Raw genomic sequence first — 27,790 nt, 5'->3', positions numbered from 1 at the left:
AGTACCTGTAAATTCTCCTCTGTGTTTTTGTTAGATGTTTTTTTATAAGTTGTTATTGGCTTTGAACCGATTGTTATTGGGATGTACCAGTACCCCGTTCAATTCCCCTCTGTGTTTTTGTTAGATGTTTTTTTATAAGTTGTTATTGGCTTTGAACCGATTGTTTTTGGGATGTACCAGTATCCCGTTCAATTCCCCTCTGTGTTTTTGTTAGATGTTTTTTTATAAGTTGTTATTGGCTTTGAACCGATTGTTTTTGGGATGTACCAGTACCCTGTTCAATTCCCCTCTGTGTTTTTGTTAGATGTTTTTTTATTTGTATCCATTTGATGAGTTTAGCCTTTTTCAACTGACTTTTTAGTTTGTTCTTATGTTCTAATGTTACACCACTGTCCTCATTTGGGGGAGGGTTTGGCATCCTCAAACATGTTAAACTCTGCCACATTCTTGTCTGTGCTTGTCCAAAGTCAGGATCCTGAAGTTCAGTGTATGTTGTTGGTTTATGTCTGTCATATACGTTTTTCATAAAATGTTTTGTTATAAATTCGGTTGTTAGTCTCTCAATTAAATTGTTGATATTTTTCATGTCAGGGCCTTTCATAGCCAACCACAAGGTGTGGGTTTTTCTCATTGTTGAAGGCGATTCAGATGCCTATAATCGCTTACATCCTTTTCATTTCAACCCTGGTTGACAAAGTGTTTCAATCTTACCACACCTCCTTATTCTTTATATCACAGATGGGTCAAATTAAGTTAAACAGATTCAGATAGTTGGAACAGCAAAAATCTATGATACTACTACTCAAATTCATTGGGTTTAAACAAATATAACACATATACATACAGAAAATAGCCTTTATTTTTCTCTAAAACATTTACAGACTTTCTTATCTATAAATCTTAAACAAAAATAATAATTCTTATCACTGTTTATTCAAGACACATCTTTAATTCATACTAGCTGCATATTCATATGCAATTAAACTTCACTTATAGGCCACAACTTTTATCAGAATCACAGTTTAACAATTCATTGAAGTTTCAAGAAATATCACCGGTTGGAGTCACAGGATTCAAGAATTTGAATTTCAACAAGTATCGTGAATACAGATCATGCCAGTAAATACTTTTTCTAAATAATTCAGATCATTTCCTGAAAATTATATCTAGTGGCGAGCAGGTACAAGATACAATCAAATTCAGTCAAACTATCGTTGCAATATATATAGTGTGTTCAATGTATAAGTTACAACTTGGGGGAAAAAATTGACAAATACTATTAACCTTTCATTTACCAAATATTTCATGTAAATATATTTTAGTGGGTACCAAATTTTAAAGATTCAGGTAAAATTGTATTTTTGTGGAAATTTGATTTTATAACTTTGTCCAATTTTGCATACAAGCCTATAGGTATATCATACTTTGCTAGACTTTAAAATCTATTGCTCCTCTATAATCATGGCATACACACATATTAGTACCTCCCATTATTCTGAATTAACAGTATCATTGTTAACATATGTTTTCTATTTTCTGTATTTTCTGTGAGAACAGCAAATGTCAAAAGTGTTCTTATAGCTATTCTGCTGAACTAAACTGACCGACTTACACTACACCTCAAGAGAACATTTCCACCTAGCCATCAAGTAGCATGCCTACTCTACCAGTATTTAACCTCAGATTTGGAAAATTATTGAATACAAAATACATTAATCATTTCCCCTTGGGGTACTGACAGAAAAGAAATGTCATAAGTTTTGCACAGGGGGTCATCTAAAAGCTCTGTCCATTTTATGTCCACTCCGACCATGGACAAGTAGAAATGACCACTTGAGATGTAGTGTAGAGATTGAGAACTAAACAATTTTGGTTACTAATTTGCATGTAAGTGACATTTATTGTGATAACATTTTCAAGGTATTTGAAACTGAATGTAGGCATGGTAAGTGAAATAATCATATTGCTAGCTTAAAAATAAAATGTATAATATCTATCTATGGAGGTGAGGACATCAATTATTGCTTTCCCAACAAATACAACTTAAATGTATTAAAATGAAACTAAAATGAAAAGAAATAAAATCTAATTACAAAAATATGCTTTCAGTACTTTTAAGATCTTGTGTCTGAAAAACATTTTTAACTGATAATGTCTCACTATGTTGTAAGTTAAACACGCTCAAATTTTATAAAGAATCATTTAAAGGATATTTGTTTTCTTTCAAATGGGACCTAAGCCATCTAGTCAATTGGGCAACAAATAGTAGAAATTAACCATTTGAATATCAACAATCTTAATGAAAATATCAGCACTGACATCTTTCATTAATTAGTTTTTGGTAGATTTCTTTTTACTGTATATAAATTTAAAATATGGTAGATCAAGTCTATTGATGTGAAAGTAAATCTCTTTATTAACCAGATTTAAATTAAAATCTTTAGATTGCTAAAACTGACAATTTCTGCACGTGGTTTGACAAGATAGCCAACACATGTACAGATAAGCAGAATCATCCCTGATTAGTGTGGACTTTGAACCTTAGTCAAAAATACTAGATACAAAGCCTTATGAACAAAATAAAATATGAAGTGAGGTATTCTAATTGGAATGGCAGTTCTAAAATTTAAATTTGAATCACTTGGAATATTGCAAACAAGGATATACTACATCTTAAATTTACAAATTGTTATGATACAAATTGAAAATGATATGTAAACACTGTATGTATGATTACCATATCTTCATTACTGGTCTAAGTTATTCAGATTTAATGATCAAAAGTCAATTTAGTATTTTGCCAACCAAAATTCTTTATATTTCCCCTTATTTCACATAGTAGGGTTTGAGATTGCTAAGATTTTATTTACCTTTTCTTTACAATCCATCAATTAAAAGTAGAGCATACAAACAGGAGGTTTGGTTAAAGTTTAATCCAGATAAAAAACATTCAACTGGGTGAATTTTAAATATGAAACAAAACAAAAATACTTTATCCAATTTTTTCTTTAAAATATCTGGAATGTACATCAACTATGGGAGATAACCTGGGGCTAACAAGGGAGATAATTCATCATTATCTATAATTGGCAAGACAAAAATTAAAATAAATAAAGTTAATATGTACAGATCATGAAAATAAATAAAATTTGATGACAAGCTGATGTACAAAAAACATAATTATAACTAACAAGTTTAAACTAATGAACATAAAAGGACCTGTGCTAAAAATAAATACAATACTTTTATAAGACATTTTTACTTTCAATTTATATAATGTCCAAAATAAATGCTTGTCTATTGACCAATGGTCAGAAAACAAGGCAAGGTATGAATATAAAATTAAATTTGATTTGACTCATATCCAATCTTTTAATCTCAAAATTTTGATGGTTGAAAATATCACAATACATATTTTTATTTCGAAAAAAACAAATCTCTGCCCACACTTGTGGTTATATGACAAACTTCCGTCGAACTTAAATGAATGAACATTAAAGTGCAGACTATAAGTCATAGTACGTAATTTCCTGCATACTTCCTTACACCTTTATTTGAATTTGCCTTATTTTTTTTCTTCAATTTCTGATTTTAAAATTATATTTAAAATCAAATCATTTTCATGATAATTTACTATTTAGACAATCGAAATTAAAACCAAGATTAAAAGAAAATTTGTATTTGATATCTGTCATTGCCAGGTTCAAGTTTCATAACAAAAGTAATTGAGTACAATCATTGACCTTATATAAATCAATCACTTTCTCTTTTAGATGAATGCAACAAAAGACATGAGAGAAGAATTTCATTTATAATATTTCTAATTTGAATGTTTGATCAATAGCATACAACCGAAAGCCTATTTATTTATCTTCTATAATTTTGGTCCTCTTTTCACAAATCTCTTCAATTAATTGTAAACCATCCAACCTTATCAACATGAACGTTATGTATAATGATACTATGTATGTATTCATAGAACCATACTAAACAATGAGTACTGTACATGTATGATACTTAATATCAACAATGAAACAACATGAAATAAAATGATATCAATTATTGCATTGCTTGTTGCCCTTTCTATAAAAATATTTACATCTTTCTGGTGATGATAAAACCTGGAACATTTAACAATTAATGATGTATATACATATGTTAAATGATGGTTGAACTATATACATGAATGATGCACCAGTAAACAGATCAACTGTACCACACACACGTGTCAACTTTAACTAATGGTGTTGTTTTAACATATAATATTGCCATTTCTATTGCCATTTCTATATCTGCACAGTTCCCGGAACAAAACACAACCTTTAGCTTTCATCAACTTTTCTGTATTAACGTTGTGGGCAAAAAAATAGGCTGAACATTTTGAATATTTGTCCGACACAATGGGCACTCGTCTAACCGGGACGCACAGTTCTGACAACAAGTCATGTGACCACACGGACAAAAAGCTGTTGATATATCACAGTCCATACACACACTACACAGAAACGATTCGTGGATTTTTTCTAACTTGGCTTTCAACACCTGAAAGAAAAATATATATATATTAAATTGTTACAAGTTATTCCTAGATTTAATTCAGATTCCAATATTTCATACCAGCTTTTACCAGCCCAAAAGTAGCAACAAATCATTATGGAATTACTCAAGTCAAGAAATCAGGATTGTGATAAAATTTAAGACTGGCATAGAGATCATTTAACCCATCTTGGAAAAGAAAGAACGTATATAAGTACATATAACAAATATGTTGGCAGATTAAGCATTCTTTTTTTCAGACAACTAATCTAAAGACATTGGTTTTAAATATTTATATCCTAGGCTATTGATATTCACCCATTATCACTATTTCATGAAATTTGCCTTTGACATCTAATTACTGATTGATTATTTCCTTTCCAGCACAGTAGAGTGATATGAAAAATTATCTCTACTAAGAAACTAAGGGGGTCATAGGTTTAAATAGCCATAAACATTTTATCATTGGTCATCTCAACTTGATTGCTTTTCTCACTTTTGCTGTCACGGCTCAAGCAAGAAAAGCCATCTCTTTGAGATTATCAAAGATAATCTACAATTATCTCTACATTTGTATCTTAAGTCTACAATTAGAAATGACCCACAATTACACATTTCAGAAATAACAAATTACCTGAACGTCCTGACATTCGTGGTTTTTGGGAAGAATGTGTGTTTCACTACTATCCTCCATTTCTTCCTTATCAGGGGGAGGTAAGCTTTGATTTGCTGCTTCTTTCATTAGTTTTCGTCTAGTGCTATCATATGCTTCTCGCCAAGTTCTTTGAACATCAAAAACATAGTTTTGACCTGCAGGTATAGACAAATAAAACATTGGAAAAGATTCATACTTGGGTATTTGATTGTACAAGCCTTTTTCAAGGTTATAAATGAGGTATAGACTTTGTATGTGTTGATTTGTCTAACACAATTTATAATTGTGTATGAGATTTTGTTTCACACAGGTCCATCAATAAGCGGTAAATAAGTATAGTAAGACTTTTTATTGTTGAAGATGTTTTGTTGACTACTAGTTTTTTGTTGTTGTTTGTGATGTTGGGTTGCTGTCTCATTGAGGTTTATCCCATATCTCCTTTTATCGGTCGTCCCACTGTCTATATCACTCTGCTCAGCTCTTAATATTATTCCGTATCATGTCTTTGTGACGTCAAATACGTTGACCCGGCCTTAATAACTTTGACCCGGACATATCAGCGACATCACAATGTTTGAACCGACGTTAATAACTTTGACCTGAACTTATCAAGTCATCTTTTGTGTGCTGGTGAAACAAAGAAAACACTTCTGAAACACGCAAATATAGCCCGATAAATCGATTATCAGATTATCTGCATATTGATATTGTAAAATATCAGCTGCTCGACATAATATGAAGGCTTTTTGATCTCGTTCGCTACGCTCACTCGACAAAAAACTTCTTATTATGTCTCTCAGCTGATATTTTACTATATCAACATGCAGAAAACCTGATAATAGGTACTTATTCATTCACAAAAAGTCAATAAAAATCTTCTTAAAAGTATTTTAAATATTTGGCTGTTTACAGCAAAATGACAATCAAATTAATAATACTGATAAATTTATTCTAAAGAAAATCACCTATCTAATATAATAACATGGTGAACTGAAATGTAAATTTCCTTTCTTCCACAAAAATATTTGCAAAATCAATTGTCATCTATAAATTAAAGCTACTGATTGAACATTTACCAGTTGTGGTGTTCTCATTAAACAAAGATGCAAGTAGTCCTTTGAGATCACGATAGGTTTGGGATGACACTTCACTGTTAACTGTATCACATCGAAAGAAAGAGTGCATCTCCGTTATACAACGGTACAAACAAGAGGCAGCTCGTAAAGTTCTGAGACGGACCTCAATCCGACGTGTTTCCATCTCTTCAGTATACACAGACATGAAACAAGAACAGGCATCATGGACAATCCTCTGGATCATTGGGTACTCAATTCTGGAAAATAAATTAATCAATGGTCAATACTTGGGTACTCAATTCTGGAAAATAAATTAATCAATGGTCAATACTTGGGTACTCAATTCTGGAAAATAAATTAATCAATGGTCAATACTCTGGATCATTGGGTATTCAATTCTGGAAAATAAATTAATCAATGGTCAATACTGGATCATTGGGTACTCAATTCTGGAAAATAAATTAATCAATGGTCAATACTGGATCATTGGGTACTCAATTCTGGAAAATAAATTAATCAATGGTCAATACTGGATCATTGGGTACCGGTATTCAATTCTGGAAAGTAAATTAATCAATGGTCAATACTCTGGATCATTGGGTACTCAATTCTGGAAAATAAATTAATCAATGGTCAATACTCTGGATCATTGGGTATTCAATTCTGGAAAATAAATTAATCAATGGTCAATACTCTGGATCATTGGGTATTCAATTCTGGAAAATAAATTAATCAATGGTCAATACTCTGGATCATTGGGTACTCAATTCTGGAAAATAAATTAATCAATGGTCAATACTCTGGATCATTGGCTACTCAATTCTGGAAAATAAATTAAGCAATGGTCAATACTCTGGATCATTGGGTATTCAATTCTGGAAAATAAATTAATCAATGGTCAATACTGGATCATTGGGTACTCAATTCTGGAAAATAAATTAATCAATGGTCAATACTGGATCATTGGGTACTCAATTCTGGAAAATAAATTAATCAATGGTCAATACTGGATCATTGGGTATTCAATTCTGGAAAATAAATTAATCAATGGTCAATACTCTGGATCATTGGGTACTCAATTCTGGAAAATAAATTAATCAATGGTCAATACTCTGGATCATTGGGTATTCAATTCTGGAAAATAAATTAATCAATGGTCAATACTCTGGATCATTGGGTATTCAATTCTGGAAAATAAATTAATCAATGGTCAATACTCTGGATCATTGGGTACTCAATTCTGGAAAATAAATTAATCAATGGTCAATACTCTGGATCATTGGCTACTCAATTCTGGAAAATAAATTAAGCAATGGTCAATACTCTGGATCATTGGGTATTCAATTCTGGAAAATAAATTAATCAATGGTCAATACTGGATCATTGGGTACTCAATTCTGGAAAATAAATTAATCAATGGTCAATACTGGATCATTGGGTACTCAATTCTGGAAAATAAATTAATCAATGGTCAATACTGGATCATTGGGTATTCAATTCTGGAAAATAAATTAATCAATGGTCAATACTCTGGATCATTGGGTACTCAATTCTGGAAAATAAATTAATCAATGGTCAATACTCTGGATCATTGGGTATTCAATTCTGGAAAATAAATTAATCAATGGTCAATACTCTGGATCATTGGGTACTCAATTCTGGAAAATAAATTAATCAATGGTCAATACTTGGGTACTCAATTCTGGAAAATAAATTAATCAATGGTCAATACTCTGGATCATTGGGTATTCAATTCTGGAAAATAAATTTATCAATGGTCAATACTGTCTCTATCAAAATTATGTATACAAATGCCATGCATCTGATCTAAGCAGTTCAAAGTCATAACCTGACAGCCTTTTATTTGGGTTAAGCCAGAAACCACCTAGAGCTAAATACACATATATTTACCAGATATTAGAATGCAAGTTCTTCACATCGGGATACTCAAGGAGTTGCATTAATATTTATTTTTATTCGCATTAACAAAAATAGTACATATTCAGAAATTATTCTGTGCATTTATTTACAATGTATTGCAGTTTCTAAAGAATGTTTTTTAAAAAGGGTGTTTAATTATTGGACCTCTGAACTACCAGACTGGGCTGAATCATGATAAGCACAAAGAGTAAGTTGTTACTGACTTACCGATCTACTAGTTCCATATGGTTGTCATATATAAACACTCCTTCGGGACCTACACCAACTGACATCAATTTTCTGTCCATCTTTACTTCATGCTTTTCCATCCCATAATCCTCTAGTGTTGAAGCTTCCTGCAGCATTCTGTACTCTGCATTTTGGGAAGACACACCACGTAGTTCTGAATGGCAACTGGCTACACTCTTCAGAAAGTCTGGATCACTTTGAGGACAGATCCTCTCTAAGAAAGTCTCATAGCCAGGCAGATGTAAACGATTAGATACATGATCACCAAACTCTTCCTGAGCTATCAAAGCAAGTATCGTAACAAGCTTCGTCTCGTCTTGAACATGGAGGGTCTTAAACAGGATTTCTTGTTTAACTTGTATGTAGAACAGATGCCTGAAAACAGATACAAATTTTGATGTCAACACAAATTCATTGGTTACTCTGTATACATTGGACATACAGTACATGTACATGAAATCCTGTACATATAAATCCAACATTACAATCATAGCAAAAGCTACGTATAAAGTCACAATGTACATTATAATTATGTTACAAAAAAGTGTGTGCTACAAATCTGTCAAATTGATAGCTTTTGTCATTTTAAAGATATAAGTCTCTGTGATGTTCAGTACTATCTGAGAATGGTGAGAGAGAAATATATTTTGAACATAGGTAGGACAGAAGGCCAGACAAGGTGCTTGCTATATAGCCCCACTCTTAATCAGTGATATGTACTTGCTGCTATTGTAGATCCTTGGCTTGACAGAATGTAAACATGGAAATTCATGTTTTGATTATAAAATATATACTTTTGATTTATACTTTTGTTGTTTAAATTACTTTAATCTTTACCCAGTTTTAAAATGCACTTAAAGCCTACATGTAAATTAACTTTCTATTTTTATAAATGTTGTAAACAAAGTACTTATACTTATGAAAATTCTACTTTCTATTATCTCTCTTAAATCACAAAATAGGTAAACAGTCTTTGTTTAACCAAAACAATATAACGGTTATCATGTTTATTGCTGTTGCATCAATCTATTTTAAAAACTTAAATTAAACAAATAACCGATTGAAACTGTTTAAAATCATTTAATTTATTGCATCAAATTGCACAATTCTATTTTCAAAAACACTCAAATGTTGACAACAATCCAAAATAAGTACATTTTTTGTAGTTCACCATATAATGACTAATAATTTGTATCCTTCAAAGCACTTCAACTTAAATTACATTAAATTCAACAATAGTCACATTTTGATAAACAAGTTCAAAGTCCTGTCAAACATCAAAAACTTCGCTTAGGCGTCATGAACTTATATCACAAGCACCAAAAGACAGCAAACTCTACCATTCTTTAAAAGTGGTAGCATATACATGTATGTGGTTAGCTTATTTACAATAAGGCTACTTTTTGGTCCCTTGAAATCGAAAATAAAACAAGAATAATATACATGTACATGTATCTAACAACTAACATAATAGACATATCAAATGTTCACAAAACATTAGTCATTACTTTGTTAAACATCACGATTTATATTTTTTTTTAATCTTGTCGGACATATTTATATTTGGGCTTCAAACTTCATGCATTAAGTGGTATAATTTTGAGATCTTGCAATAAAAATTAATACTATTTACTTGTAGGTACATGTATGACCAAGGACTTTCCCGATAAAAAGACATTTTTGCTAATGTGTTTTATTTTAAACATCTTTTAGTGTAAGGCTTGAACTTTTGTCTACATGTATTTAGCCCAAAAAGTCAATTTAAGACCAAATTTACTGTTTTATTTATCTTGTTTATGACAACGTAAGTGTTCTGATTATATCAAAAAGTTTATATTTTGATGAAATTAACACTTTTTTGAAAGGTTAGAATAATTTGACCAGTTATGAAGGTTCAGTGTTTGCACTGCAGTCTCTACTCATACCTCCTTTCCATACAATGTCATGATTGTTTGTGTATAACATGTTTTAAGCCTCTATTGTCAGTTTGTCAATCATTAAGTTTTGCCTTGCCAAACCTTGAAAAAGATTGATATTTTCAGTTTTATCAAACTTTATGTTTCCAGTTACATATACAATGTATATTTCTGTCTGCAACAGATCTTTGCTTTCTCTGGCTGATTTTAATTTATATACCATCTAGGATTAGAACTTCAACATGTTAAATATGCTGTTCCTCTTTTGTTTAAAATATATTCAATAACATAGATATCTATTTCTATTTTTATGTATCATCATTGACATAAAATATTGTATTGACATCGTCACACAGGACATGCCAGTTAAATTTACACAGGATTGCACATAGAATATTAATAAATTGACCATGAACCATTTTATACAATGTAAACCACTCTATTAAATAAAGATTTGTCGTTGTGGATAAGATTTGGGTCAGTCACCTACATGTACATTTATTTATAGGGCACTGACTAATCAAACGCAGTATTATAATTGTAAGTACATGTATTCTTTGGTTCAGTCACCTCCATTGAAACATTGACTTTTAAAAATGGCTGACTGATCATTTCTTTTACCTGGATTACCTGTACATGTCTAAATATAATTAAGACTTTTGCGTTTTAATTTATTATTGAAAATGAATATTGATGATAAATACTGGCTTTTCCAATAATTTGTAGTGTTTAAATAATAATTATGTCATTTCAAGGAAGAAATTTCATCAGGTATATAAAGATAATATATACAATGACAGATGAACAATACATGACAAGAGAAGACACCTACATAGAATGACATGGGCATGCATTGCCCAATGTTTTAATTTAAATTCTGATAATATAGTACAATATTAGATTAAACATTTTATTTCTACATGTATGAATAACTTAAAATTTACATCAGGATCATTTACCAAGAAAACTAACTACAAGCACTTTAGGACCTGCTATACCACAGATAATTAGGTATACAATCTATGATTCAAATATTCTACTGGAAGTCTACTGAGGGGGGATAGGACCTTTATCGGGGACTCTGAGATAGGGTGTTTTTTAGCCCTGGATTTTGGGATAAGGACCCCTCATACCCCCTCTCTCTACTGGAAGTCAATATCTTGTTCTGAAGACAGATTCATTTCATAGTTTGTAGTCAGGTCTGACTTATTAAGCTATTACATCAGCAATGATCAGTTCTTCTGACTTCATACCACAACCAATGATTTACCTTAATTGTCTGTACATAGAGCTTGACATATTATTAGTACCAAATTAGACTTCACAAAGAATCACAAGCTTCATCTAAGTAGTACATCACATGTACAGTTTGTGACATACATGTATACTCATATAGCATGTATAGTTAAAATTAAAGGATGTTTTAGAACTTGACATAGGGATAAGCACCACTTACCGGTTGGACTTTAGAATCACAAACCACCTAAGTACTACATCACAATCATGTGTCATACTCATAGTAAATTTTAAAGGTTGTATGTAGAATTTACCCCACATATGAAATTTAATTACAAGACTAACAGTTTCTATAAACTAATCTTCATCATGTTCAACTTTGGTTTTATGTAAAATTTGATAGGGGTGAGATCCATTAAGTAAGGCCAAATATTACATTTGTACCATGTAGAGTCCCAGATTCTTGCAACTGAAGATGTGACAGATTTAAGAATTTTACTCAGAAATGAACTTTCAGTCTGATGACCACAACTTCACAAGCATGGCCAGATTTGAGTGACAGATGGACAAATTATGTACATGTACACTAAAGACCAACAAGAACAACCAGTGAGACACATAGAAAGACTTGAGTGGTATAATGAGAGTTTTACTGGTGAATGTCTAATTATTTTTTGGGGAAATTTGACCTATTCCCCACCAAAGAGACAACCTGAACTTATACAAACAGACTATGCTGATATAGGACATATACATATACAACCTGTACTTGTTTTGATGTACAGAGAAGATAGCTGCTTTGACACGTACAGTTCATGTACATACAATGTATACAAAAAATTCATTATCACTGAACTAGTATATATTTGTTTAGGGGCCAGCTGAAGGACGCCTCTGGGTGCGGGAATTTCTCGCTACATTGAAGACCTGTTGGTGACCTTCTGCTGTTGTGTTTTTTTATTTTGGTCGGGTTGTTGTCTCTTTGACACATTCCCCATTTCCATTCTCAATTTTATCACATAGATGAAAATAATAGGCAAATGGTTGCAATGTTGCTTTCAACATGTTCAATCCAAAAACAGATGATAAATTTCTGCAAGATACATTTTTGTAAATAACTTTGTAAAATGCATGTTGATGGAAAGACTGCCTTATGACCATGAACCCCCTGTGAATCTGTCAACAAAATAATCTTAGACATACATAATATACATAATGTATAACCAAGTTGACCACCTACCTGCTAGATTCCTGTAACAGAAGATGGGGTTGTATGTAGAACTTGACACGGAGATGAAATCTGTGAGCCCTCATTTCAGACACTTGTTGATTAATTCTGTTCCTCATGTTCAGCCATATTTTTTCTCCTTTATTGCCACTAAATTGTAAGCCAAAATAGTCATATTCAAGAATTCCAAGATGCAGGCAAACCTAATTAATAAAAAATTAAATACATTACAATGTGTTACAAAATTGAAAGGATATAAATAAAAGATAATCAAAATATTATTGAATAGACCACTTTCGAGTTCATCCGTCACCGGGAAAAACTCGTCAATTATACGTGCCTTTATGACGTCATTTACCAAATAGAGGGGGTCGCCTGTATCCCTGCACTATAATCGTTCATCAAGCATCTTAGTGATCGTCATTGTGCAGGATAAACTAGAAATAATTGTTATTCCGTAGGTACTTAATAAAAATTCCCTAATGACAGCTGTGCTGATTGTCAATTTTGATAATTCAATTTGCCGAATAATTCGTACAATATAGAATTATATTTTTCCAACCACTCGCTCAACATTGGAACGGAAGTGACGACGCCCCTAAACGCACAAATGACGTTCACTAAAACCAGAGTTTTTACTTACTGTAACACGTACAAGTACAACTTTAGATAATGAGCATTGTGTGAACTATTTAGGTTTCATAAATGCCTTATTAGTTATAGTAAATTTGGTACAATAAATCAAATTACTAACTACCCAGATTTTTGTAAGAACAACTAGTTTTCTACTTGAACTATAGTATATTCAATCTTACTACAGTTCAGTAACTGAGAAACAGCATATACATGTTAATCATCATTAGAAGGAGGCTGCTGTAATTACCAAAGAATTACCCAGTCTCCCTGTCCATATATAATTTGCACCTAAAAAAATACTGAGGAAAGCTACATGTAACAGAAAGTTTGGCAATGACCAGGAGTACCAGAATATAACCTTGCAACCCATGGCATAATGCCAGAAAGTCATCTGCTATCAGATACAATCATTTTACAGAATTGGAAGTAAAAATAATTGTCAATAAATCAATGATTCTGTAAAATAATATTATGATTATCTCACAAGAATCTGAATAGTTATTGGACTGGTTATTCCAGTTTTGTAGTCATACAATTGATATTTATAAAACTAAACAAATTAATTTACATAATTAATCAATACATAAAATAGTTTGCACATTTTATAATATATACATTCACTTGGAAAGATGTTTTTATCTTTTGGTCAAAATTAAAAATATAATTATTTTATGATAAAAAATGTACAAAATAATATTTTTTTTCTGTTCTAAATTAGTATTATCATGATTATCTTTTCATATCTTGACTTTAAATCTTATGTTGCAAAATTGTTTTTCTTTCAGTTTTAGCAACACATTTTTCTTTTATAGGACAACCCAATACACATGTACTTGTTTATACTTTTGTGTATTGATTTTTCTTTTGTCAAGTCAGCTGATCAAAGAAAGTCAAAGCTTCTTATTGCATCAACCATCCTCAGTCAATCACAAAGAAATTAGTCTATTACAAACAAATCTTCGAAATCGGATGAAATGTCTTAGAAATGTAATCAATTATAATGATTACAACATACATGGTAATTTTGACAGGTAACCGCTACGGGTTGATTGATCCTTTGTTTACATCCGATCACAGATTGGACTTTGGACCCTGCATGGCCATCTTCGATTTTTATGTACTTTCCCTTTGTCAACGGCATTTTACAAAGCAGAAATACGTTTTTACATATATAACAAGTTTCTTTATATTCATCATCAAAGCACAATTAATTAATTATACAAATATTGCAGCAAAAATGGAAATTTTTAAAGTTTTCTCCAAAGAAAGTGGAATACATTTTTATAGGTCACGTTCGACTTTACCTGATCTAAGCATTCTTGTCCATTCGCTCGAATATCCACATCGATTTCAATCACAACACTGTTCGGTAACACTACTGTAAATATCATTTTGTTCAAATATTCTTCTTTACGCTTAAAATGTCATTTCTTCTCTTAGAATCATCTCTTGGACGTGTTGCTATATTTGGAATCGTTGATCACATGGACTTTGACCGAGGTTCATTTTAGAAGCACAGATTCTGCGCGAACACTTTATCCAATCAAAATAATGATAAGGCGGTAACATTAAAAACATCAACAATTCAACCACGTGTAGAAATGTCACAAATACTCTCTAGAGAATAGAATATTTTTATTTCCGAAATTACAGGGCCCATAAAGGCATAAAATCAGATACAATTGATTAACATAATCTAAATATATACTTTTTCCAGGTACTACTGAATTTCTAGCAGTCAACTATAGTCAACTATGATAAAATATTTCATTGCGTTCAAATTGATTTTCAAAAGTACCGTATCATGCGAATATAATTAAAAGTTAAACTTCTATTATCTGCCGTACGTGTGCCTAAGTATTATGATCTATTATTCAGTCTAATTTGTGCCATGTCTTTGTTAAAAGATATAGATGTTTTGCATACTATACTTTTAACGGTAACATGTCATCTATATGGTATCTTACTAATATGCACTATGGTTCAAAATTGTGTTGTATTCATATTTTTTGTATTCATTTTCTTATTCGGTGGATTTGAAATGCTCACTCAGAGATATAAAAGAAGATGTGGTATGGTTAGCAATGAGACAACCCTTCACAAGAGACCAAATGACACTGAAATTAACAGCTTTATGACACTGTTCGGCCTTTAACATGAGCAAAACCCATTCTGACCGCATAGTCAGCAGATAAAAGACTCCGAAATCACAAATGTAAATGGCGGGGTTAAAGTGTAAGCGGGAGCCCACCACTCCTAACCTGGGACAGAGTTGTAACAGTGCAATAATAATATTAGAACGCATAAACTATAAAATCAGATGAAAGGAAGATGTGGTGTGAGTACCAATGAGATAACTCTCCATCCAAATAACAATTTATAAAAGTAAACCATCATAGGTCAACGTACGACCTTCAACGCGGAGCCTTTGCTCACACCGAACAATAAGCTATAAAGGGCCCCAACATTACAAGTGTAAAACCATTCAAACGGGAAAACCAACGGTTTAATCTATGTAAAAAAAACAAGAAACACGTATAAATTATATTTGGTAATGTATGTGGTCAGATGAATTATCCAGTAAGCCTGTGATTTATGTGGTTAGTTGAACTATCCTGTAAGCATGGTGAATTATGTGGTTAGTTGAATTTATGTGGTCAGTTGAACTATCCTGTAAGCATGGTGAATTATGTGGTTAGTTGAATTTATGTGGTCAGTTGAACTATCCTGTAAGCATGGTGAATTATGTGGTTAGTTGAATTTATGTGGTCAGTTGAACTATCCTGTAAGCATGGTGAATTATGTGGTTAGTTGAATTTATGTGGTCAGTTGAACTATCCTGTAAGCATGGTGAATTATGTGGTTAGTTGAATTTATGTGGTCAGTTGAACTATCCTGTAAGCATGGTGAATTATGTGGTTAGTTGAATTTATGTGGTCAGTTGAACTATCCTGTAAGCATGGTGAATTATGTGGTTAGTTGAATTTATGTGGTCAGTTGATCTATCCTGTAAGCATGGTGAATTATGTGGTCAGTTGAACTGTCAAGTATGCCTGGTGATTTATGTGGTAAGTTGAATTGTCAAGTATGCCTGGTGAATTATGTGGTTAGTTGAATTTATGTGGTCAGTTGAAATGTCCAGTATGTCTGGTGATTTATGTGGTTAGTTGAACTGTCCAGTATGCCTGGTGATTTATACATTATATATGGACACAACAAGAAAATATCATTGTTTACATTTAAGTTGTCTATTTTCACTAAGATTGTCTGATGACTCATAATTATCCAGGGAGTTATTACCCTTACACGATTATATTTTACAATTCAAATACAAAGTTTTTGCCTTTCATCCTGAAATTATAATATTTAACGAGATTTATCGACAAAAATAATCAACAAGAAAAAAACTACATGTAAACATATTTGGTTAACTGGTGAGTTGACTTCTTTTGCATATAATTGCCCTTTTTATACCTACCTTTTCTATAATTATTTTTTTATTCAAGTTTTGTATTTGTCATGTAAATAAAAAAGAGATAAATAAAAACGTCTTTGAATGGCAATAACTCTTATCGTCAATCTAATGTAATTTCTAACTGTAAATGTAACGGCCAAATAAATAAGGTTAAAGTTATCGTCTTTTAAGAGCAACAAATTAACTCTTAAAAGAAGTCCACTCACCAGTTAACCAAATATGTTTACCACGTGATCATATTTTGAGTTCGTAGACATGACTTTTCGATGCCGAATACCAAAATGATTACCGGATGTTAAAAGAGGTTCTTCGCATAGGCTAGTTGGCAGGATAACTAGAAAAATAGGAAGAGTTATATATTGACTATCAAATTAATCCTTTTTGTACTGAATCGGACCAGAAAATATGTAAAAAAAACCATCTCAATTACTTCAGTATTTTTTTTGGTAAAAGCCCTTACATGTCCAAATCAAGTTTTACAGTGGGTGTGTTATTTTTAACATTCATTCAGTTCATTCCCTGAGTGAGTATTATTCTTTTGTGCCTAATTTATTGTTTATAGTTATAATACATGTGATACAATATTAACCTTTTGTTTTCCTAAATTTATCATGCCTTGCAAAGATTAAATTTTTGTTGATGTACAGTTAAAACAATCGCTTATTTTGTGAAAATTTAGGAATGGATTCTTAGAAGAGGCTTGACTTGAACGAAATAAGGGTCTTAAAACATATTTTAGTTATAAGCACATGAGGAAATGTACGCGGAAATACGTGACGTAGAGAGGTGTAAGGGCAAGTGCAATGTAGTTTCCTTGAACAAAAGTACGGAAATAAATAAGAATAAATATCTAGCACTTTCTTCCCACCAAAATTACTTTCTTCCCGCCAAAATTACTTTCTTCCTACCAAAGGAAAGACGTAGAAAAGAGAGATTAGAAAAAAAACCAAGAAAATATAAAAATAACAAAAAACACAAAAAACGCACTATTCTTCAAGTGCATGCATGTAATAAGATAAGATAAGATAAGATATTTTAAGATAAGATAAAAAAAAATTTATTTCCAATTATGGGCCCCAAAGGGCATAAACATTACAACATCAATAATTTTTTTCATAATACAATACAAACAATGAGATAAAAAAAAAAAAAAGTTAAACGAGAACTATTTAAGTTCTTAAAGAATACGTAGATAAAGAATCTATAGTATGTTTTTTTTTTTAATACTAATGCATTTTATTGCAAGTGTGGTTGATATAGATAACAAACAAGCAGCCCAAAAAGAAAAAAAAGAAAAATAGATATCCACATATGTATAGTACACAAAAAGTTGGATCAATTAAATATATAAAAATTAGCCAAAAAGAAAGTAGAAATTAAACATGTCCATGACTCATCCTGTGTCAGCAGCAAATAGGAAAGCATTATGGTTTCCTAAAGGCAGCTGACACCAGGGGGCGATACCTTATGGGCCATAGGCATGTAAAATGTGTGTAAATGTCTCTTTCCTACCTATATCAAAAGCAAACAAGGAAGCATCATAGGTAACTTGAATGCAGCTGATACCAGGGGACGATGCCTCAAGGATATAAGAGAACATTTGAATAAATAATATATCTTAACAATTATGTTTTTTTTTTAATCGGCTAGTATGTTTGTGATATTCAGATGAATATAATTTTCTATGTTCAATCAAGGAGGTTATCATATAACGGAAATCTATGTGTGTATATACATTTGGTTCAATCAAATGTATATACACACATAGATTTCCTTTAACTAATCTTCACTAAGGAAGATGTTTGTATATAAAATTACACATTATTTTAAGTAACTCAACATTTTCTACACTAAATAACCAGATAATTTTGCTTTGACTGTTCATATGATTAAAATAAGAATTATATTGTGCAATACTAGCTAACATACAATTTCTATCATCCTCAAATTTGTTACAATCAAATAGAAAATGAGCCTCATCTTCGACAGTATTGGAAGAACATTTATTACACCTTCTGTTAATTCGGGGAATACCCTGATATCTACCTAATTCTATTTGTAATCTATGAGAAGATACACGTAATTTAGTAAAACTTCTTCTAAGTTCAAAATTCTTGATCAATGTTAGATATTTTTCAAAACCAAAATTTGTTTTATATAAAAGGTAGGTTTTCAGTTTACTGTCTGAAAATTTATCTATTTGTTTTTTCCAACAGCTAATAAACAATATTGATAGCTTGGTTTGTATATATTTCTTAAATTTGTATAAGGATTCACAAAATGGAGCATTTATGGCATTTGTATAGTCAATACCAAGTATTTTAAAAACAACATTTATTGAACCATACCATGATGTTATATTCATGTGATGTAGTGTCTTTGATTGTGTATATGCCTCTTTTAATAGAGGAAAATTATTACCTAAATTCTCTAATCTATACCAGTACAATAACATTCCTTTTATAATATTAAAATATATTGAAAATCTTCCAAGTTCAGATAACACTGCAGCATTTGTTGTTTTCTTGTGTACCCCAAGTATAAATTTACAAAATTTTATATGAAGTTTCTCACAGGGTAAACCTGAATATAATTTTTCAAAAGATATATCTTCCTTCTTACATTTAGAGGAAAGAGAATTAAACATCCCCCATATTTCGCTACCATATAATAAAATAGGTTTTACAGTGTGGTCAAAAACATGAATACTTGTTTTTACATCAGGATTAAGTGATAAAAGATCTTTCCTTAATTTGAAATGAGCTTTCAGGGATTTTTTGTATAGTTCATTTTGAGCATAACTGAATGAACCAGATGAGCTTAAATATAAACCTAGGTATTTGTATTTTGAAACACATTCCAGATTTATATTCTGAAATGTGAATATCTGTTTTACATGTCTGCCTGCCTTGTTGAAAATCAGCACCTTTGTCTTATTAGTATTCACATTGAGACAACAATCTTTGCAAAATTTATCAAGCATTCCCAGCTTTTCTCGTAGTCCTTCAGCTGATGTAGATAATAAAACAATATCATCAGCATACATTAAACAATGTAGATCTTTGTCATTGACATTAACTGGGTCTCTAGTATCTGACAAATATCTGGGTAAATCATTTATGAATATCTTGAATAAATTCGGACTGAGGTTGTCACCTTGTTTGACTCCAATATCTAATGGGAAAAAATCACTTACTTGATTTGTAATATATATCAATAGTATTCAGTGACCTTGTTGTCCTTAAAAAGAAATGTATTTATCCACACCTTATTTATATTCCATGTTGATAAAAAGAACATCAATAATACCAGGCTATAGAATATAATATAATATTTCTTTTAATCAACAATGAGCAAAACTTATACTGTATTGTCAGCTACAAAAGACCCCGACATGCCAATAGGCTTGAGATAGACACATACAGAATGGTGTGGTGTTAGGTTGATGCACACCTTATCCTAGATTAGAACGCAGAAAGATTTAACCTTTGTCGTGTAAAACATCCTTTAATATGATTAAATCTGGTCTCCGGCTCCTAACTCTTATATGTCATTGGTTCATTAACTGTCAATTGGTGTGTAGACTGTATATATATTGCTTTTGAATCGAAGTTTCTTTAAACATGATCATCAGAATCTTCTTTCAATAGATAGTTATATTGAATAGAAACACAAGCATCATTTGATAATTTGTTCGTGTACATATATATTTATACAAAGAACTGTTTACGTATTGTAAGAAACACTTGTCTGGTCTGGAAGACCGAATGTTCATCTTTGGATCTTTAAAAGTGTCTTTCAATCTTCCTTTACGTGTCTCTAGTTTGCTGACTCCTTCTGTTCATGTTTCAAATGTAACCAAAAGTGCACTATTAATTTATTTAATATTTGATAAATTCCCCTTGACGTCTTAAAGTTTAATGATAAACATATACAGGCAGATTTATTGGAGCAATATGCTTGCACAACTCTATTTTTAAGTCAACTGCATTTTGACAAAGATCCAAACTGATTAAACAAAACAAACGCAAAACTTTAAATTTCGTAATATATTTTGTTATATTGCGTTTGTTTAGTTCAATTTATGTTTACATCCCGAATTCTCATATTTACAATATCTTTGATAGTTTATGTTAAATTTATTCAAAACTTTATTGACTATAAAAAAATATTAAAGAAGATAGCTTTCACAGCTGTTTACATGTCATTTGTCGTTGGGTTATAGTCTTATCGATAGATTCCTCTAGATACCATTTCCATGTGGTCCTTTAATTTCAAACAGTTTTAAAATGTCCCAAAATAAGATGTTATAACAAACGTCGTTGCTACATTGACTTGCGAGTCAGTTTTTTGTACTCATACTCCTAAATCAACCAATCAAAATGCTGGATTTCATGTTTCGAGCATGTTTTTTGTGCTTTAAGCACTGAGCAAAGTTTATTTACTTCAATCCCTGGTAGTATAGGTCCCAAATGAAAATCCAAATTTAGCAAGGTTTTGAATACCTGTATACCTAGGAAAAATAAAATAGTGTTGACATCCTGTACAATTGAGTCATACGGATCGATAAGTAAGAACGTAACAGTTTTATCGGAATTTCATCCAATGACGTTTTTTTACTCGATGATCATGGTGATGTTTTTTTAACCATTAAATATGTTGTTATCCTACGTCACTACAAGGGGATAATTTTTTTTTTTTTTACTGAGATGTATAAACTTATATAGGTGTTGCTGAGACCGTGTTCGTGCACTAACGTCGGATGATTTTGTTAAGACTCTGGAGTCACGGTAGTGTTATGACCTTTGATTGCCATCGTCATCACTTGTAAGGATCGTATTCGAGGTCTTTATTATGTTCTGAAAAGCTAATTATATATCAGAGCACCACCGGATTAGAAAACACAAATGCTTGATGTTTCTGCTTGTTTTCCTGAATCAAAACGATTTATCTTTAAACACAAATCTTTACGTTTAGTACTTCATCTTTTGAGTTAGCTCTGTAAATTTCTTTTGCTGAGTAGTACTGTTACATCTAGTAAACAATGGACAAATATATAAATAAGAAGATGTGGTATCATGCCACGAGAGACCAAACCACACATAAATTAACAACAATAGGCCACCATACGACTTTCTACAATGAGCAAAGCCTATACTGCACAGTCAGCTATAAATGACCACAACTTAAACGAGAAAACTAACAGCCTAGTTTATGTACAAAATAATGAACAAAAAACAAAGGCTGGATATAAATACGGATATCCATTGAAAACATTTGTAGCAAGGGAGATAGGCTTTGCTAAAAGCGCGCGTATTCCTTCGTAAAGAATTAACAAAAAAATCGTCTAATATAATCGTAATAAACAAAAGAAAACAAAAAATACAATTTATTATGATTCTGTCAAATCTCTTTAGAATAACGCACACCGTTATCTATCCTTTGGTTATATAGTGAATGGAAGGAGTCCCCCATGTAACTTTATATTGAAATGTTATGCAGTTGTCTCTCTTGTGATAGGAAATAAAACAAAATGTTTATGTAAAACCCAACAAACATTTCTAGAGTTATAAGGTGATTGGAGTTGTTTCCCATGAAAAATTAAAATTAAAATGTCATGCAGTTATCTCTCTTGTGATAGGAAATAAAACAAATTATTTTATGTTTAAAGTTCTCGTATTTGTAACGAAGAAAAAAAACAAGTTATTTATAGAAAAAAGTTAAATTTTCAAACCAGTATCTGATCATAGGAAGGTTCTACAAACTGGAGACTTAGGTATAACACATATTTTTGATAAGCAGTGGAAAAGTATTATTCGTTTGTGGTGTAGATTAAATAACATGAGCTCAAATCGGTTAAATGCAAAAGTTCACAAGTGGGCTGATAGTATGAGTATTAAGCATAAGTGTGTTAAAAACTGGAATCTTTTAGTAAAGAAAACCTTCTGTGAACTAAATTTAAGTCATTTATCGTGTCCTGAAAATATGGACACTAACTATGTTATAAATTTTTTTATGTCAAAATAACACGGAAAACATGTCGATAATTGGCATGCTGTTTTGCATTCTGATAAATCTATATCGAACAGAGGTGGCAATAAGCTACGAACTTACAGACTATTTAAAGAAAATTTTGAACCGGAGGAATACTGCAAAATAGCTTTACCCTTCAGTCACAGAAGTGCTTTCGCAAAATTGTTTTAGAAAATAGAGTGTGTCATATGTGTGACGTTTTTATTGAAGATGAAGCGCATGTTTTATAAAGATGTCCTCTTTATGGCGATTTTAGAAACCATTTATATCATGTTGCTGAAACTTTTAATGAAAATTTTGATACTTTAGATGATAATCAAAAGTTAGTGTTTTTATTCTTAGATGTAAATATGATTCGTGTGTGTGCCAAAACCTGTCATTTAATTTTAAAAAGACGTAGAAATTTTATATATTGTACATAGTATTTTATTTCATATTACGTATTATATCTTTGCATTCTAATAGTCTCTTATAATTCTGTATAGAATGGCTCTCATTTTATTTAGTGTTATTTTACAATGTATAAAGATTCAAGTTGATTGTACTTGTTGAGAGATGATACTTTAATAAAACATTGAATTGAAGTATTTTATCTTCAATAACCACGGAATAAGAGTGATCTAATAAAACATTTGTCTTATATTTTTATTTTGCAGATGTTGTTAAATCCCAAAATTTCTGAACTCAACAGACAAACAAGTTTGATTGTATCATCAAATACGTTATGTATGTTTTATTGATTTGTTTTCAGTGGTCGGAAATCTTTGGGTAGTTTAATTAATATGCAATACACTATGTTCTGATGAAAAAGATTTTTCCAACAGATATTCTTCAATATTAAAAATAATGAACAATCTATTTTGATGCCACTATTTGAAAAATATGCTCGATAAGTCTGTCTGCATTGTTGAATACATGCACCTTAGTTTTATTATTACTAATGTTTTACAAGACAATGTGGCTGCAGGCATCATTGCCCTACATACACTGGCTCTCAGCTTGAGTGGTTTAGGACGATACGTGTAAAGAGAGGCAAAAGATATCAAAAGGAAATTCAAACTCAGATGTCGAAAATAATGTAACAACGCCATGGCAAATAAAAAAAGGAAAAAAAAGAAAAAAAACGACAAATAAGACAAACAACAGTCTACAAAAACTGTAAACTAAAGACTGAGCAACAAGAACGCAACCAAACATTGAAGCTGGTCTCGGGTACTCCGGCAGGGTAAACAGATCTTATAGGTGCTCCGTCAGAGTAAATATATCTTATAGGTACTCCGGCAGGGTAAATAGATCTTATAGGTACTCCGGCAGGGTAAACAGATCTTATAGGTACTCCGGCAGGTTAAACAGATCTTATAGGTACTCCGGCAGGGTAAACAGATCTTATAGGTACTCCGGCAGGGTAAACAGATCTTAAAGGTACTCCGGCAGGGTAAACAGATCTTATAGGTACTCCGGCAGGGTAAACAGATCTTATAGGTACTCCGGCAGGGTAAACAGATCTTATAGGTACTCCGGCAGGGTAAACAGATCTTATAGGTACTCCGGCAGGGTAAACAGATCTTATAGGTACTCCGGCAGGGTAAACAGATCTTATAGGTACTCCGGCAGGGTAAACAGATCTTATAGGTACTCCGGCAGGGTAAACAGATCTTATAGGTACTCCGGCAGGGTAAACAGATCTTATAGGTACTCCGGCAGGGTAAACAGATCTTATAGGTACTCCGGCAGGGTAAACAGATCTTATAGGTACTCCGGCAGGGTAAACAGATCTTATAGGTACTCCGGCAGGGTAAACAGATCTTATAGGTACTCCGGCAGAGCAAACAGATCTTATAGGTACTCCGGCAGGGTAAACAGATCTTATAGGTACTCCGGCAGTGTAAACATATCTTATAGGTGCTCCGGTAGGGTAAACAGATCTTATAGGTGCTCCGGCAGTGTAAACATATCTTATAGGTGCTCCGGTAGGGTAAACATATCTTATAGGTACTCCGGCAGGGTAAACAGATCTTATAGGTACTCCGGCAGGGTAAACAGATCTTATAGGTACTCCGGCAGGGTAAACAGATCTTATAGGTACTCCGGCAGGGTAAACAGATCTTATAGGTACTCCGGCAGGGTAAACAGATCTTATAGGTACTCCGGCAGGGTAAACAGATCGTATAGGTACTCCGGCAGGGTAAACAGATCTTATAGGTACTCCGGCAGGGTAAACAGATCTTATAGGTACTCCGGCAGGGTAAACAGATCTTATAGGTACTCCGGCAGGGTAAACAGATCTTATAGGTACTCCGGCAGTGTAAACATATCTTATAGGTGCTCCGGCAGGGTAAACAGATCTTATAGGTACTCCGGCAGTGTAAACATATCTTATAGGTGCTCCGGTAGGGTAAACAGATCTTATAGGTACTCCGGCAGGGTAAACAGATCTTATAGGTACTCCGGCAGGGTAAACAGATCTTATAGGTACTCCGGCAGGGTAAACAGATCTTATAGGTACTCCGGCAGGTTAAACAGATCTTATAGGTACTCCGGCAGGGTAAAGAGATCTTATAGGTACTCCGGCAGGTTAAACAGATCTTATAGGTACTCCGGCAGGGTAAACAGATCTTATAGGTACTCCGGCAGGGTAAACAGATCTTATAGGTACTCCGGCAGGGTAAACAGATCTTATAGGTACTCCGGCAGGGTAAACAGATCTTATAGGTACTCCGGCAGGGTAAACAGATCTTATAGGTTAATTCGACCTGTTGATACTGTTTATAATGCTTTTTGTCATTTTTTATTTATATGGATCTTGGCTGTATACCAGCTTTGATTATTTGTAATATCTTCAATTTTTCACTTATTCTTACAACATTTGTATAAACTTCAAGATTATAAAAAACCGGTTTTTTTTTTTAAAGTGAACATTGATTGGTTAAATATTTCTCAGTGTGTTTGAATTTATTTGATAGCCTTTTGGTCATGACTGTTTGTCTCTAATATTTAATTAACTGTGCATTTGTATTCAGATATCGCAGATCAAATTTATTCGTTCTTTGTGTAATCATACGTTTTTTGATTGAGTTAAGTCTGCTAATTGATATTTTATCGTATGTTTTTATATGTTGTGATGTTATGCTATTGTTTCAGAAAAAGGGAGAAGGTTTGGGCCCATTAAAACGTTTAATCCCGCTGCAAATGTTTGCACCTGTCCTAAGTCAGGAATCTGATGTACAGTAGTTGTCGTTTGTTTATGTAATATATACGTGTTTCTCGTTTCTCGTTTTGTTTATATAGATTAGACCGTTGGTTTTCCCGTTTGAATGGTTTTACACTAGTAATTTTGGGGCCCTTTATAGCTTGTTGTTCGGTGTGAGCCAAGGCTCCGTGTTGAAGGCCTTACTTTAACCTATAATGGTTTAATTTTTAAATTGTTATTTGGATGGAGAGTTGTCTCATTGGCACTCACACCACATCTTCCTATATCTACTTATAGGTTCTCCGGAACCGTCAAAGATAATAGGATATATCGTTATAATTTCGAATGTTTGAGTGTCATGTGATTTATACTATTTTTTCATTGGTTAACTGTCTTGATTGGCTGTTAAAAGTGTCTGTCAGTTTGAGTTTTGAGGTTGAATGGAGTGATCGTGAGTTTATAACACCTAGATCATTTAAATACATGTATATTTTCACTGTTAAATCAGAGGCGGATTTAGATGGTTTTCAATAAAAACCAATACCACCCTTTTGGGGATTTTTTAATCTTATTTTATTAAAGAAAGACTTGAATTACGACTAGAGCAGGGCCCCTCTAAGGTAGCACTCCACAGTTAGAAAATAAGATTAAAATGAGCCACAAAATGTTTTATCATCTCCTTTTCCTGGATTTCTACTACATTAACCTTACTGTTTGTGTTGTACATGTGCATATGCATGTAATCAGTATCTTCAATAGATTTGATTTTCCAAAGTTAAAAGGATGAAAAATAATTCCTTTAATGTGTATCCATGGCAACATTCTGCATTTATTTATAATAAAATATTGCAAAAAGGGGTGTAAACATGTCACATACACCCCCAAATTTGGATCAAACTAGAATTTCAATGCCTTAGAGTGATACCTTTTTTTAAAACTGTTTGTATAGATCTTTCTAATGACTAAATAAAAAATGGGTGTCTTTCGCCTCATTTTTTCGTAAAATCTCATCACAAAGTTCGTGCAAGCAAAAGTTGGGAAAAAAACATTGCAATAATTGCCGGACCAATGTATGGTATGGGCATGCAAATACGGACTGTCATACAGAAAACAGCCTATATTACATGCATTACATAATCTTGATGTTCATATAAACCCAATACGAAGGCTATTTTTGTACTCAGCTATTCAAAAATGAATTTTATTTCAAACTAGCTCTCATATTTTAAAAATCCACAGGGGCAAAATGCGAAACTACACACCTAACTGTGGAGTGCTACCTAAGACATCCAGTAGGCCTCCAATCTGAAAAGGATCCGCCATTGAATTATTTACGTTATTAGCACGAACATGACAGATTGAGGAAACAATAAGATAAGTAAGATTAGTTACAAACAAACGAACCGCTTTGTGAGTACCTGAAATATATATATAATTGTTCCAGAGGTAATAGATAATGCTTTTTGTTTGTGCTATTTGACTTCTGAGATTTCCATTTGTAAATTCATGATTTCATTTTTAAGTATTTACATCATACATCAATCACATTGTTAGCTGCTATGTCATTCCACCACCTCATTGGTGGATGATTTGTCATTATACCACCACCTCATTGGCGGCTGCTTTGTCATCATACCACA

General features: G+C 32.2%; 2 protein-coding genes across 2 annotated transcripts; both read right to left on the bottom strand.

Annotated features, from left to right (window-relative positions):
* Positions 1-841: 841 nt before the first annotated feature.
* On the bottom strand, positions 842-14,965 carry LOC134722211 (E3 ubiquitin-protein ligase MYLIP-like). Its single transcript, XM_063585819.1, has 6 exons — positions 14,757-14,965; positions 12,829-13,019; positions 8,416-8,811; positions 6,268-6,524; positions 5,171-5,346; positions 842-4,542 (listed from the first exon to the last, which is right to left on the bottom strand). Exons 1-6 carry the CDS (start codon positions 14,841-14,843, stop codon positions 4,333-4,335), a joined length of 1,317 nt encoding a protein of 438 aa, XP_063441889.1. The 5' UTR covers positions 14,844-14,965; the 3' UTR covers positions 842-4,332.
* A 9,340-nt stretch (positions 14,966-24,305) lies between these two features.
* Positions 24,306-27,473, bottom strand: LOC134723126 (MAGE-like protein 2). Its single transcript, XM_063586766.1, has 2 exons — positions 27,413-27,473; positions 24,306-25,465 (listed from the first exon to the last, which is right to left on the bottom strand). The coding sequence occupies exons 1-2, from the start codon at positions 27,471-27,473 to the stop codon at positions 24,306-24,308; spliced, it is 1,221 nt and encodes a 406-aa protein (XP_063442836.1).
* Between the last annotated feature and the right edge of the window lie 317 nt (positions 27,474-27,790).

The sequence above is a fragment of the Mytilus trossulus genome, chromosome 6, assembly GCF_036588685.1.
Source record: "Mytilus trossulus isolate FHL-02 chromosome 6, PNRI_Mtr1.1.1.hap1, whole genome shotgun sequence".
NCBI lineage: Eukaryota > Metazoa > Mollusca > Bivalvia > Mytilida > Mytilidae > Mytilus > Mytilus trossulus.
Note: the sequence above shows the minus strand (reverse complement) of the source record. Positions and strands in the feature narration are given on the sequence as shown.

What these genes read in the sequence shown, in the direction of transcription:
- LOC134722211 (XM_063585819.1), bottom strand. Translation starts at nt 14,843, where the DNA reads ATGATATTTACAGTAGTGTTACCGAACAGTGTTGTGATTGAAATCGAT. An exon ending in CTGTTACAGGAATCTAGCAG is followed by an intron (nt 8,812 to 12,828) that starts GTAGGTGGTCAA and finishes ATCTGTTTTCAG; the next exon opens with GCATCTGTTCTACATACAAG. An exon ending in TAATGAGAACACCACAACTG is followed by an intron (nt 5,347 to 6,267) that starts GTAAATGTTCAA and finishes CTATACCTGCAG; the next exon opens with GTCAAAACTATGTTTTTGAT.
- LOC134723126 (XM_063586766.1), bottom strand. Translation starts at nt 27,473, where the DNA reads ATGGCGGATCCTTTTCAGATTGGAGGCCTACTGGATGTCTTAGGTAGC. An exon ending in AGGTAGCACTCCACAGTTAG is followed by an intron (nt 25,466 to 27,412) that starts GTGTGTAGTTTC and finishes AACCTGCCGGAG; the next exon opens with TACCTATAAGATCTGTTTAC.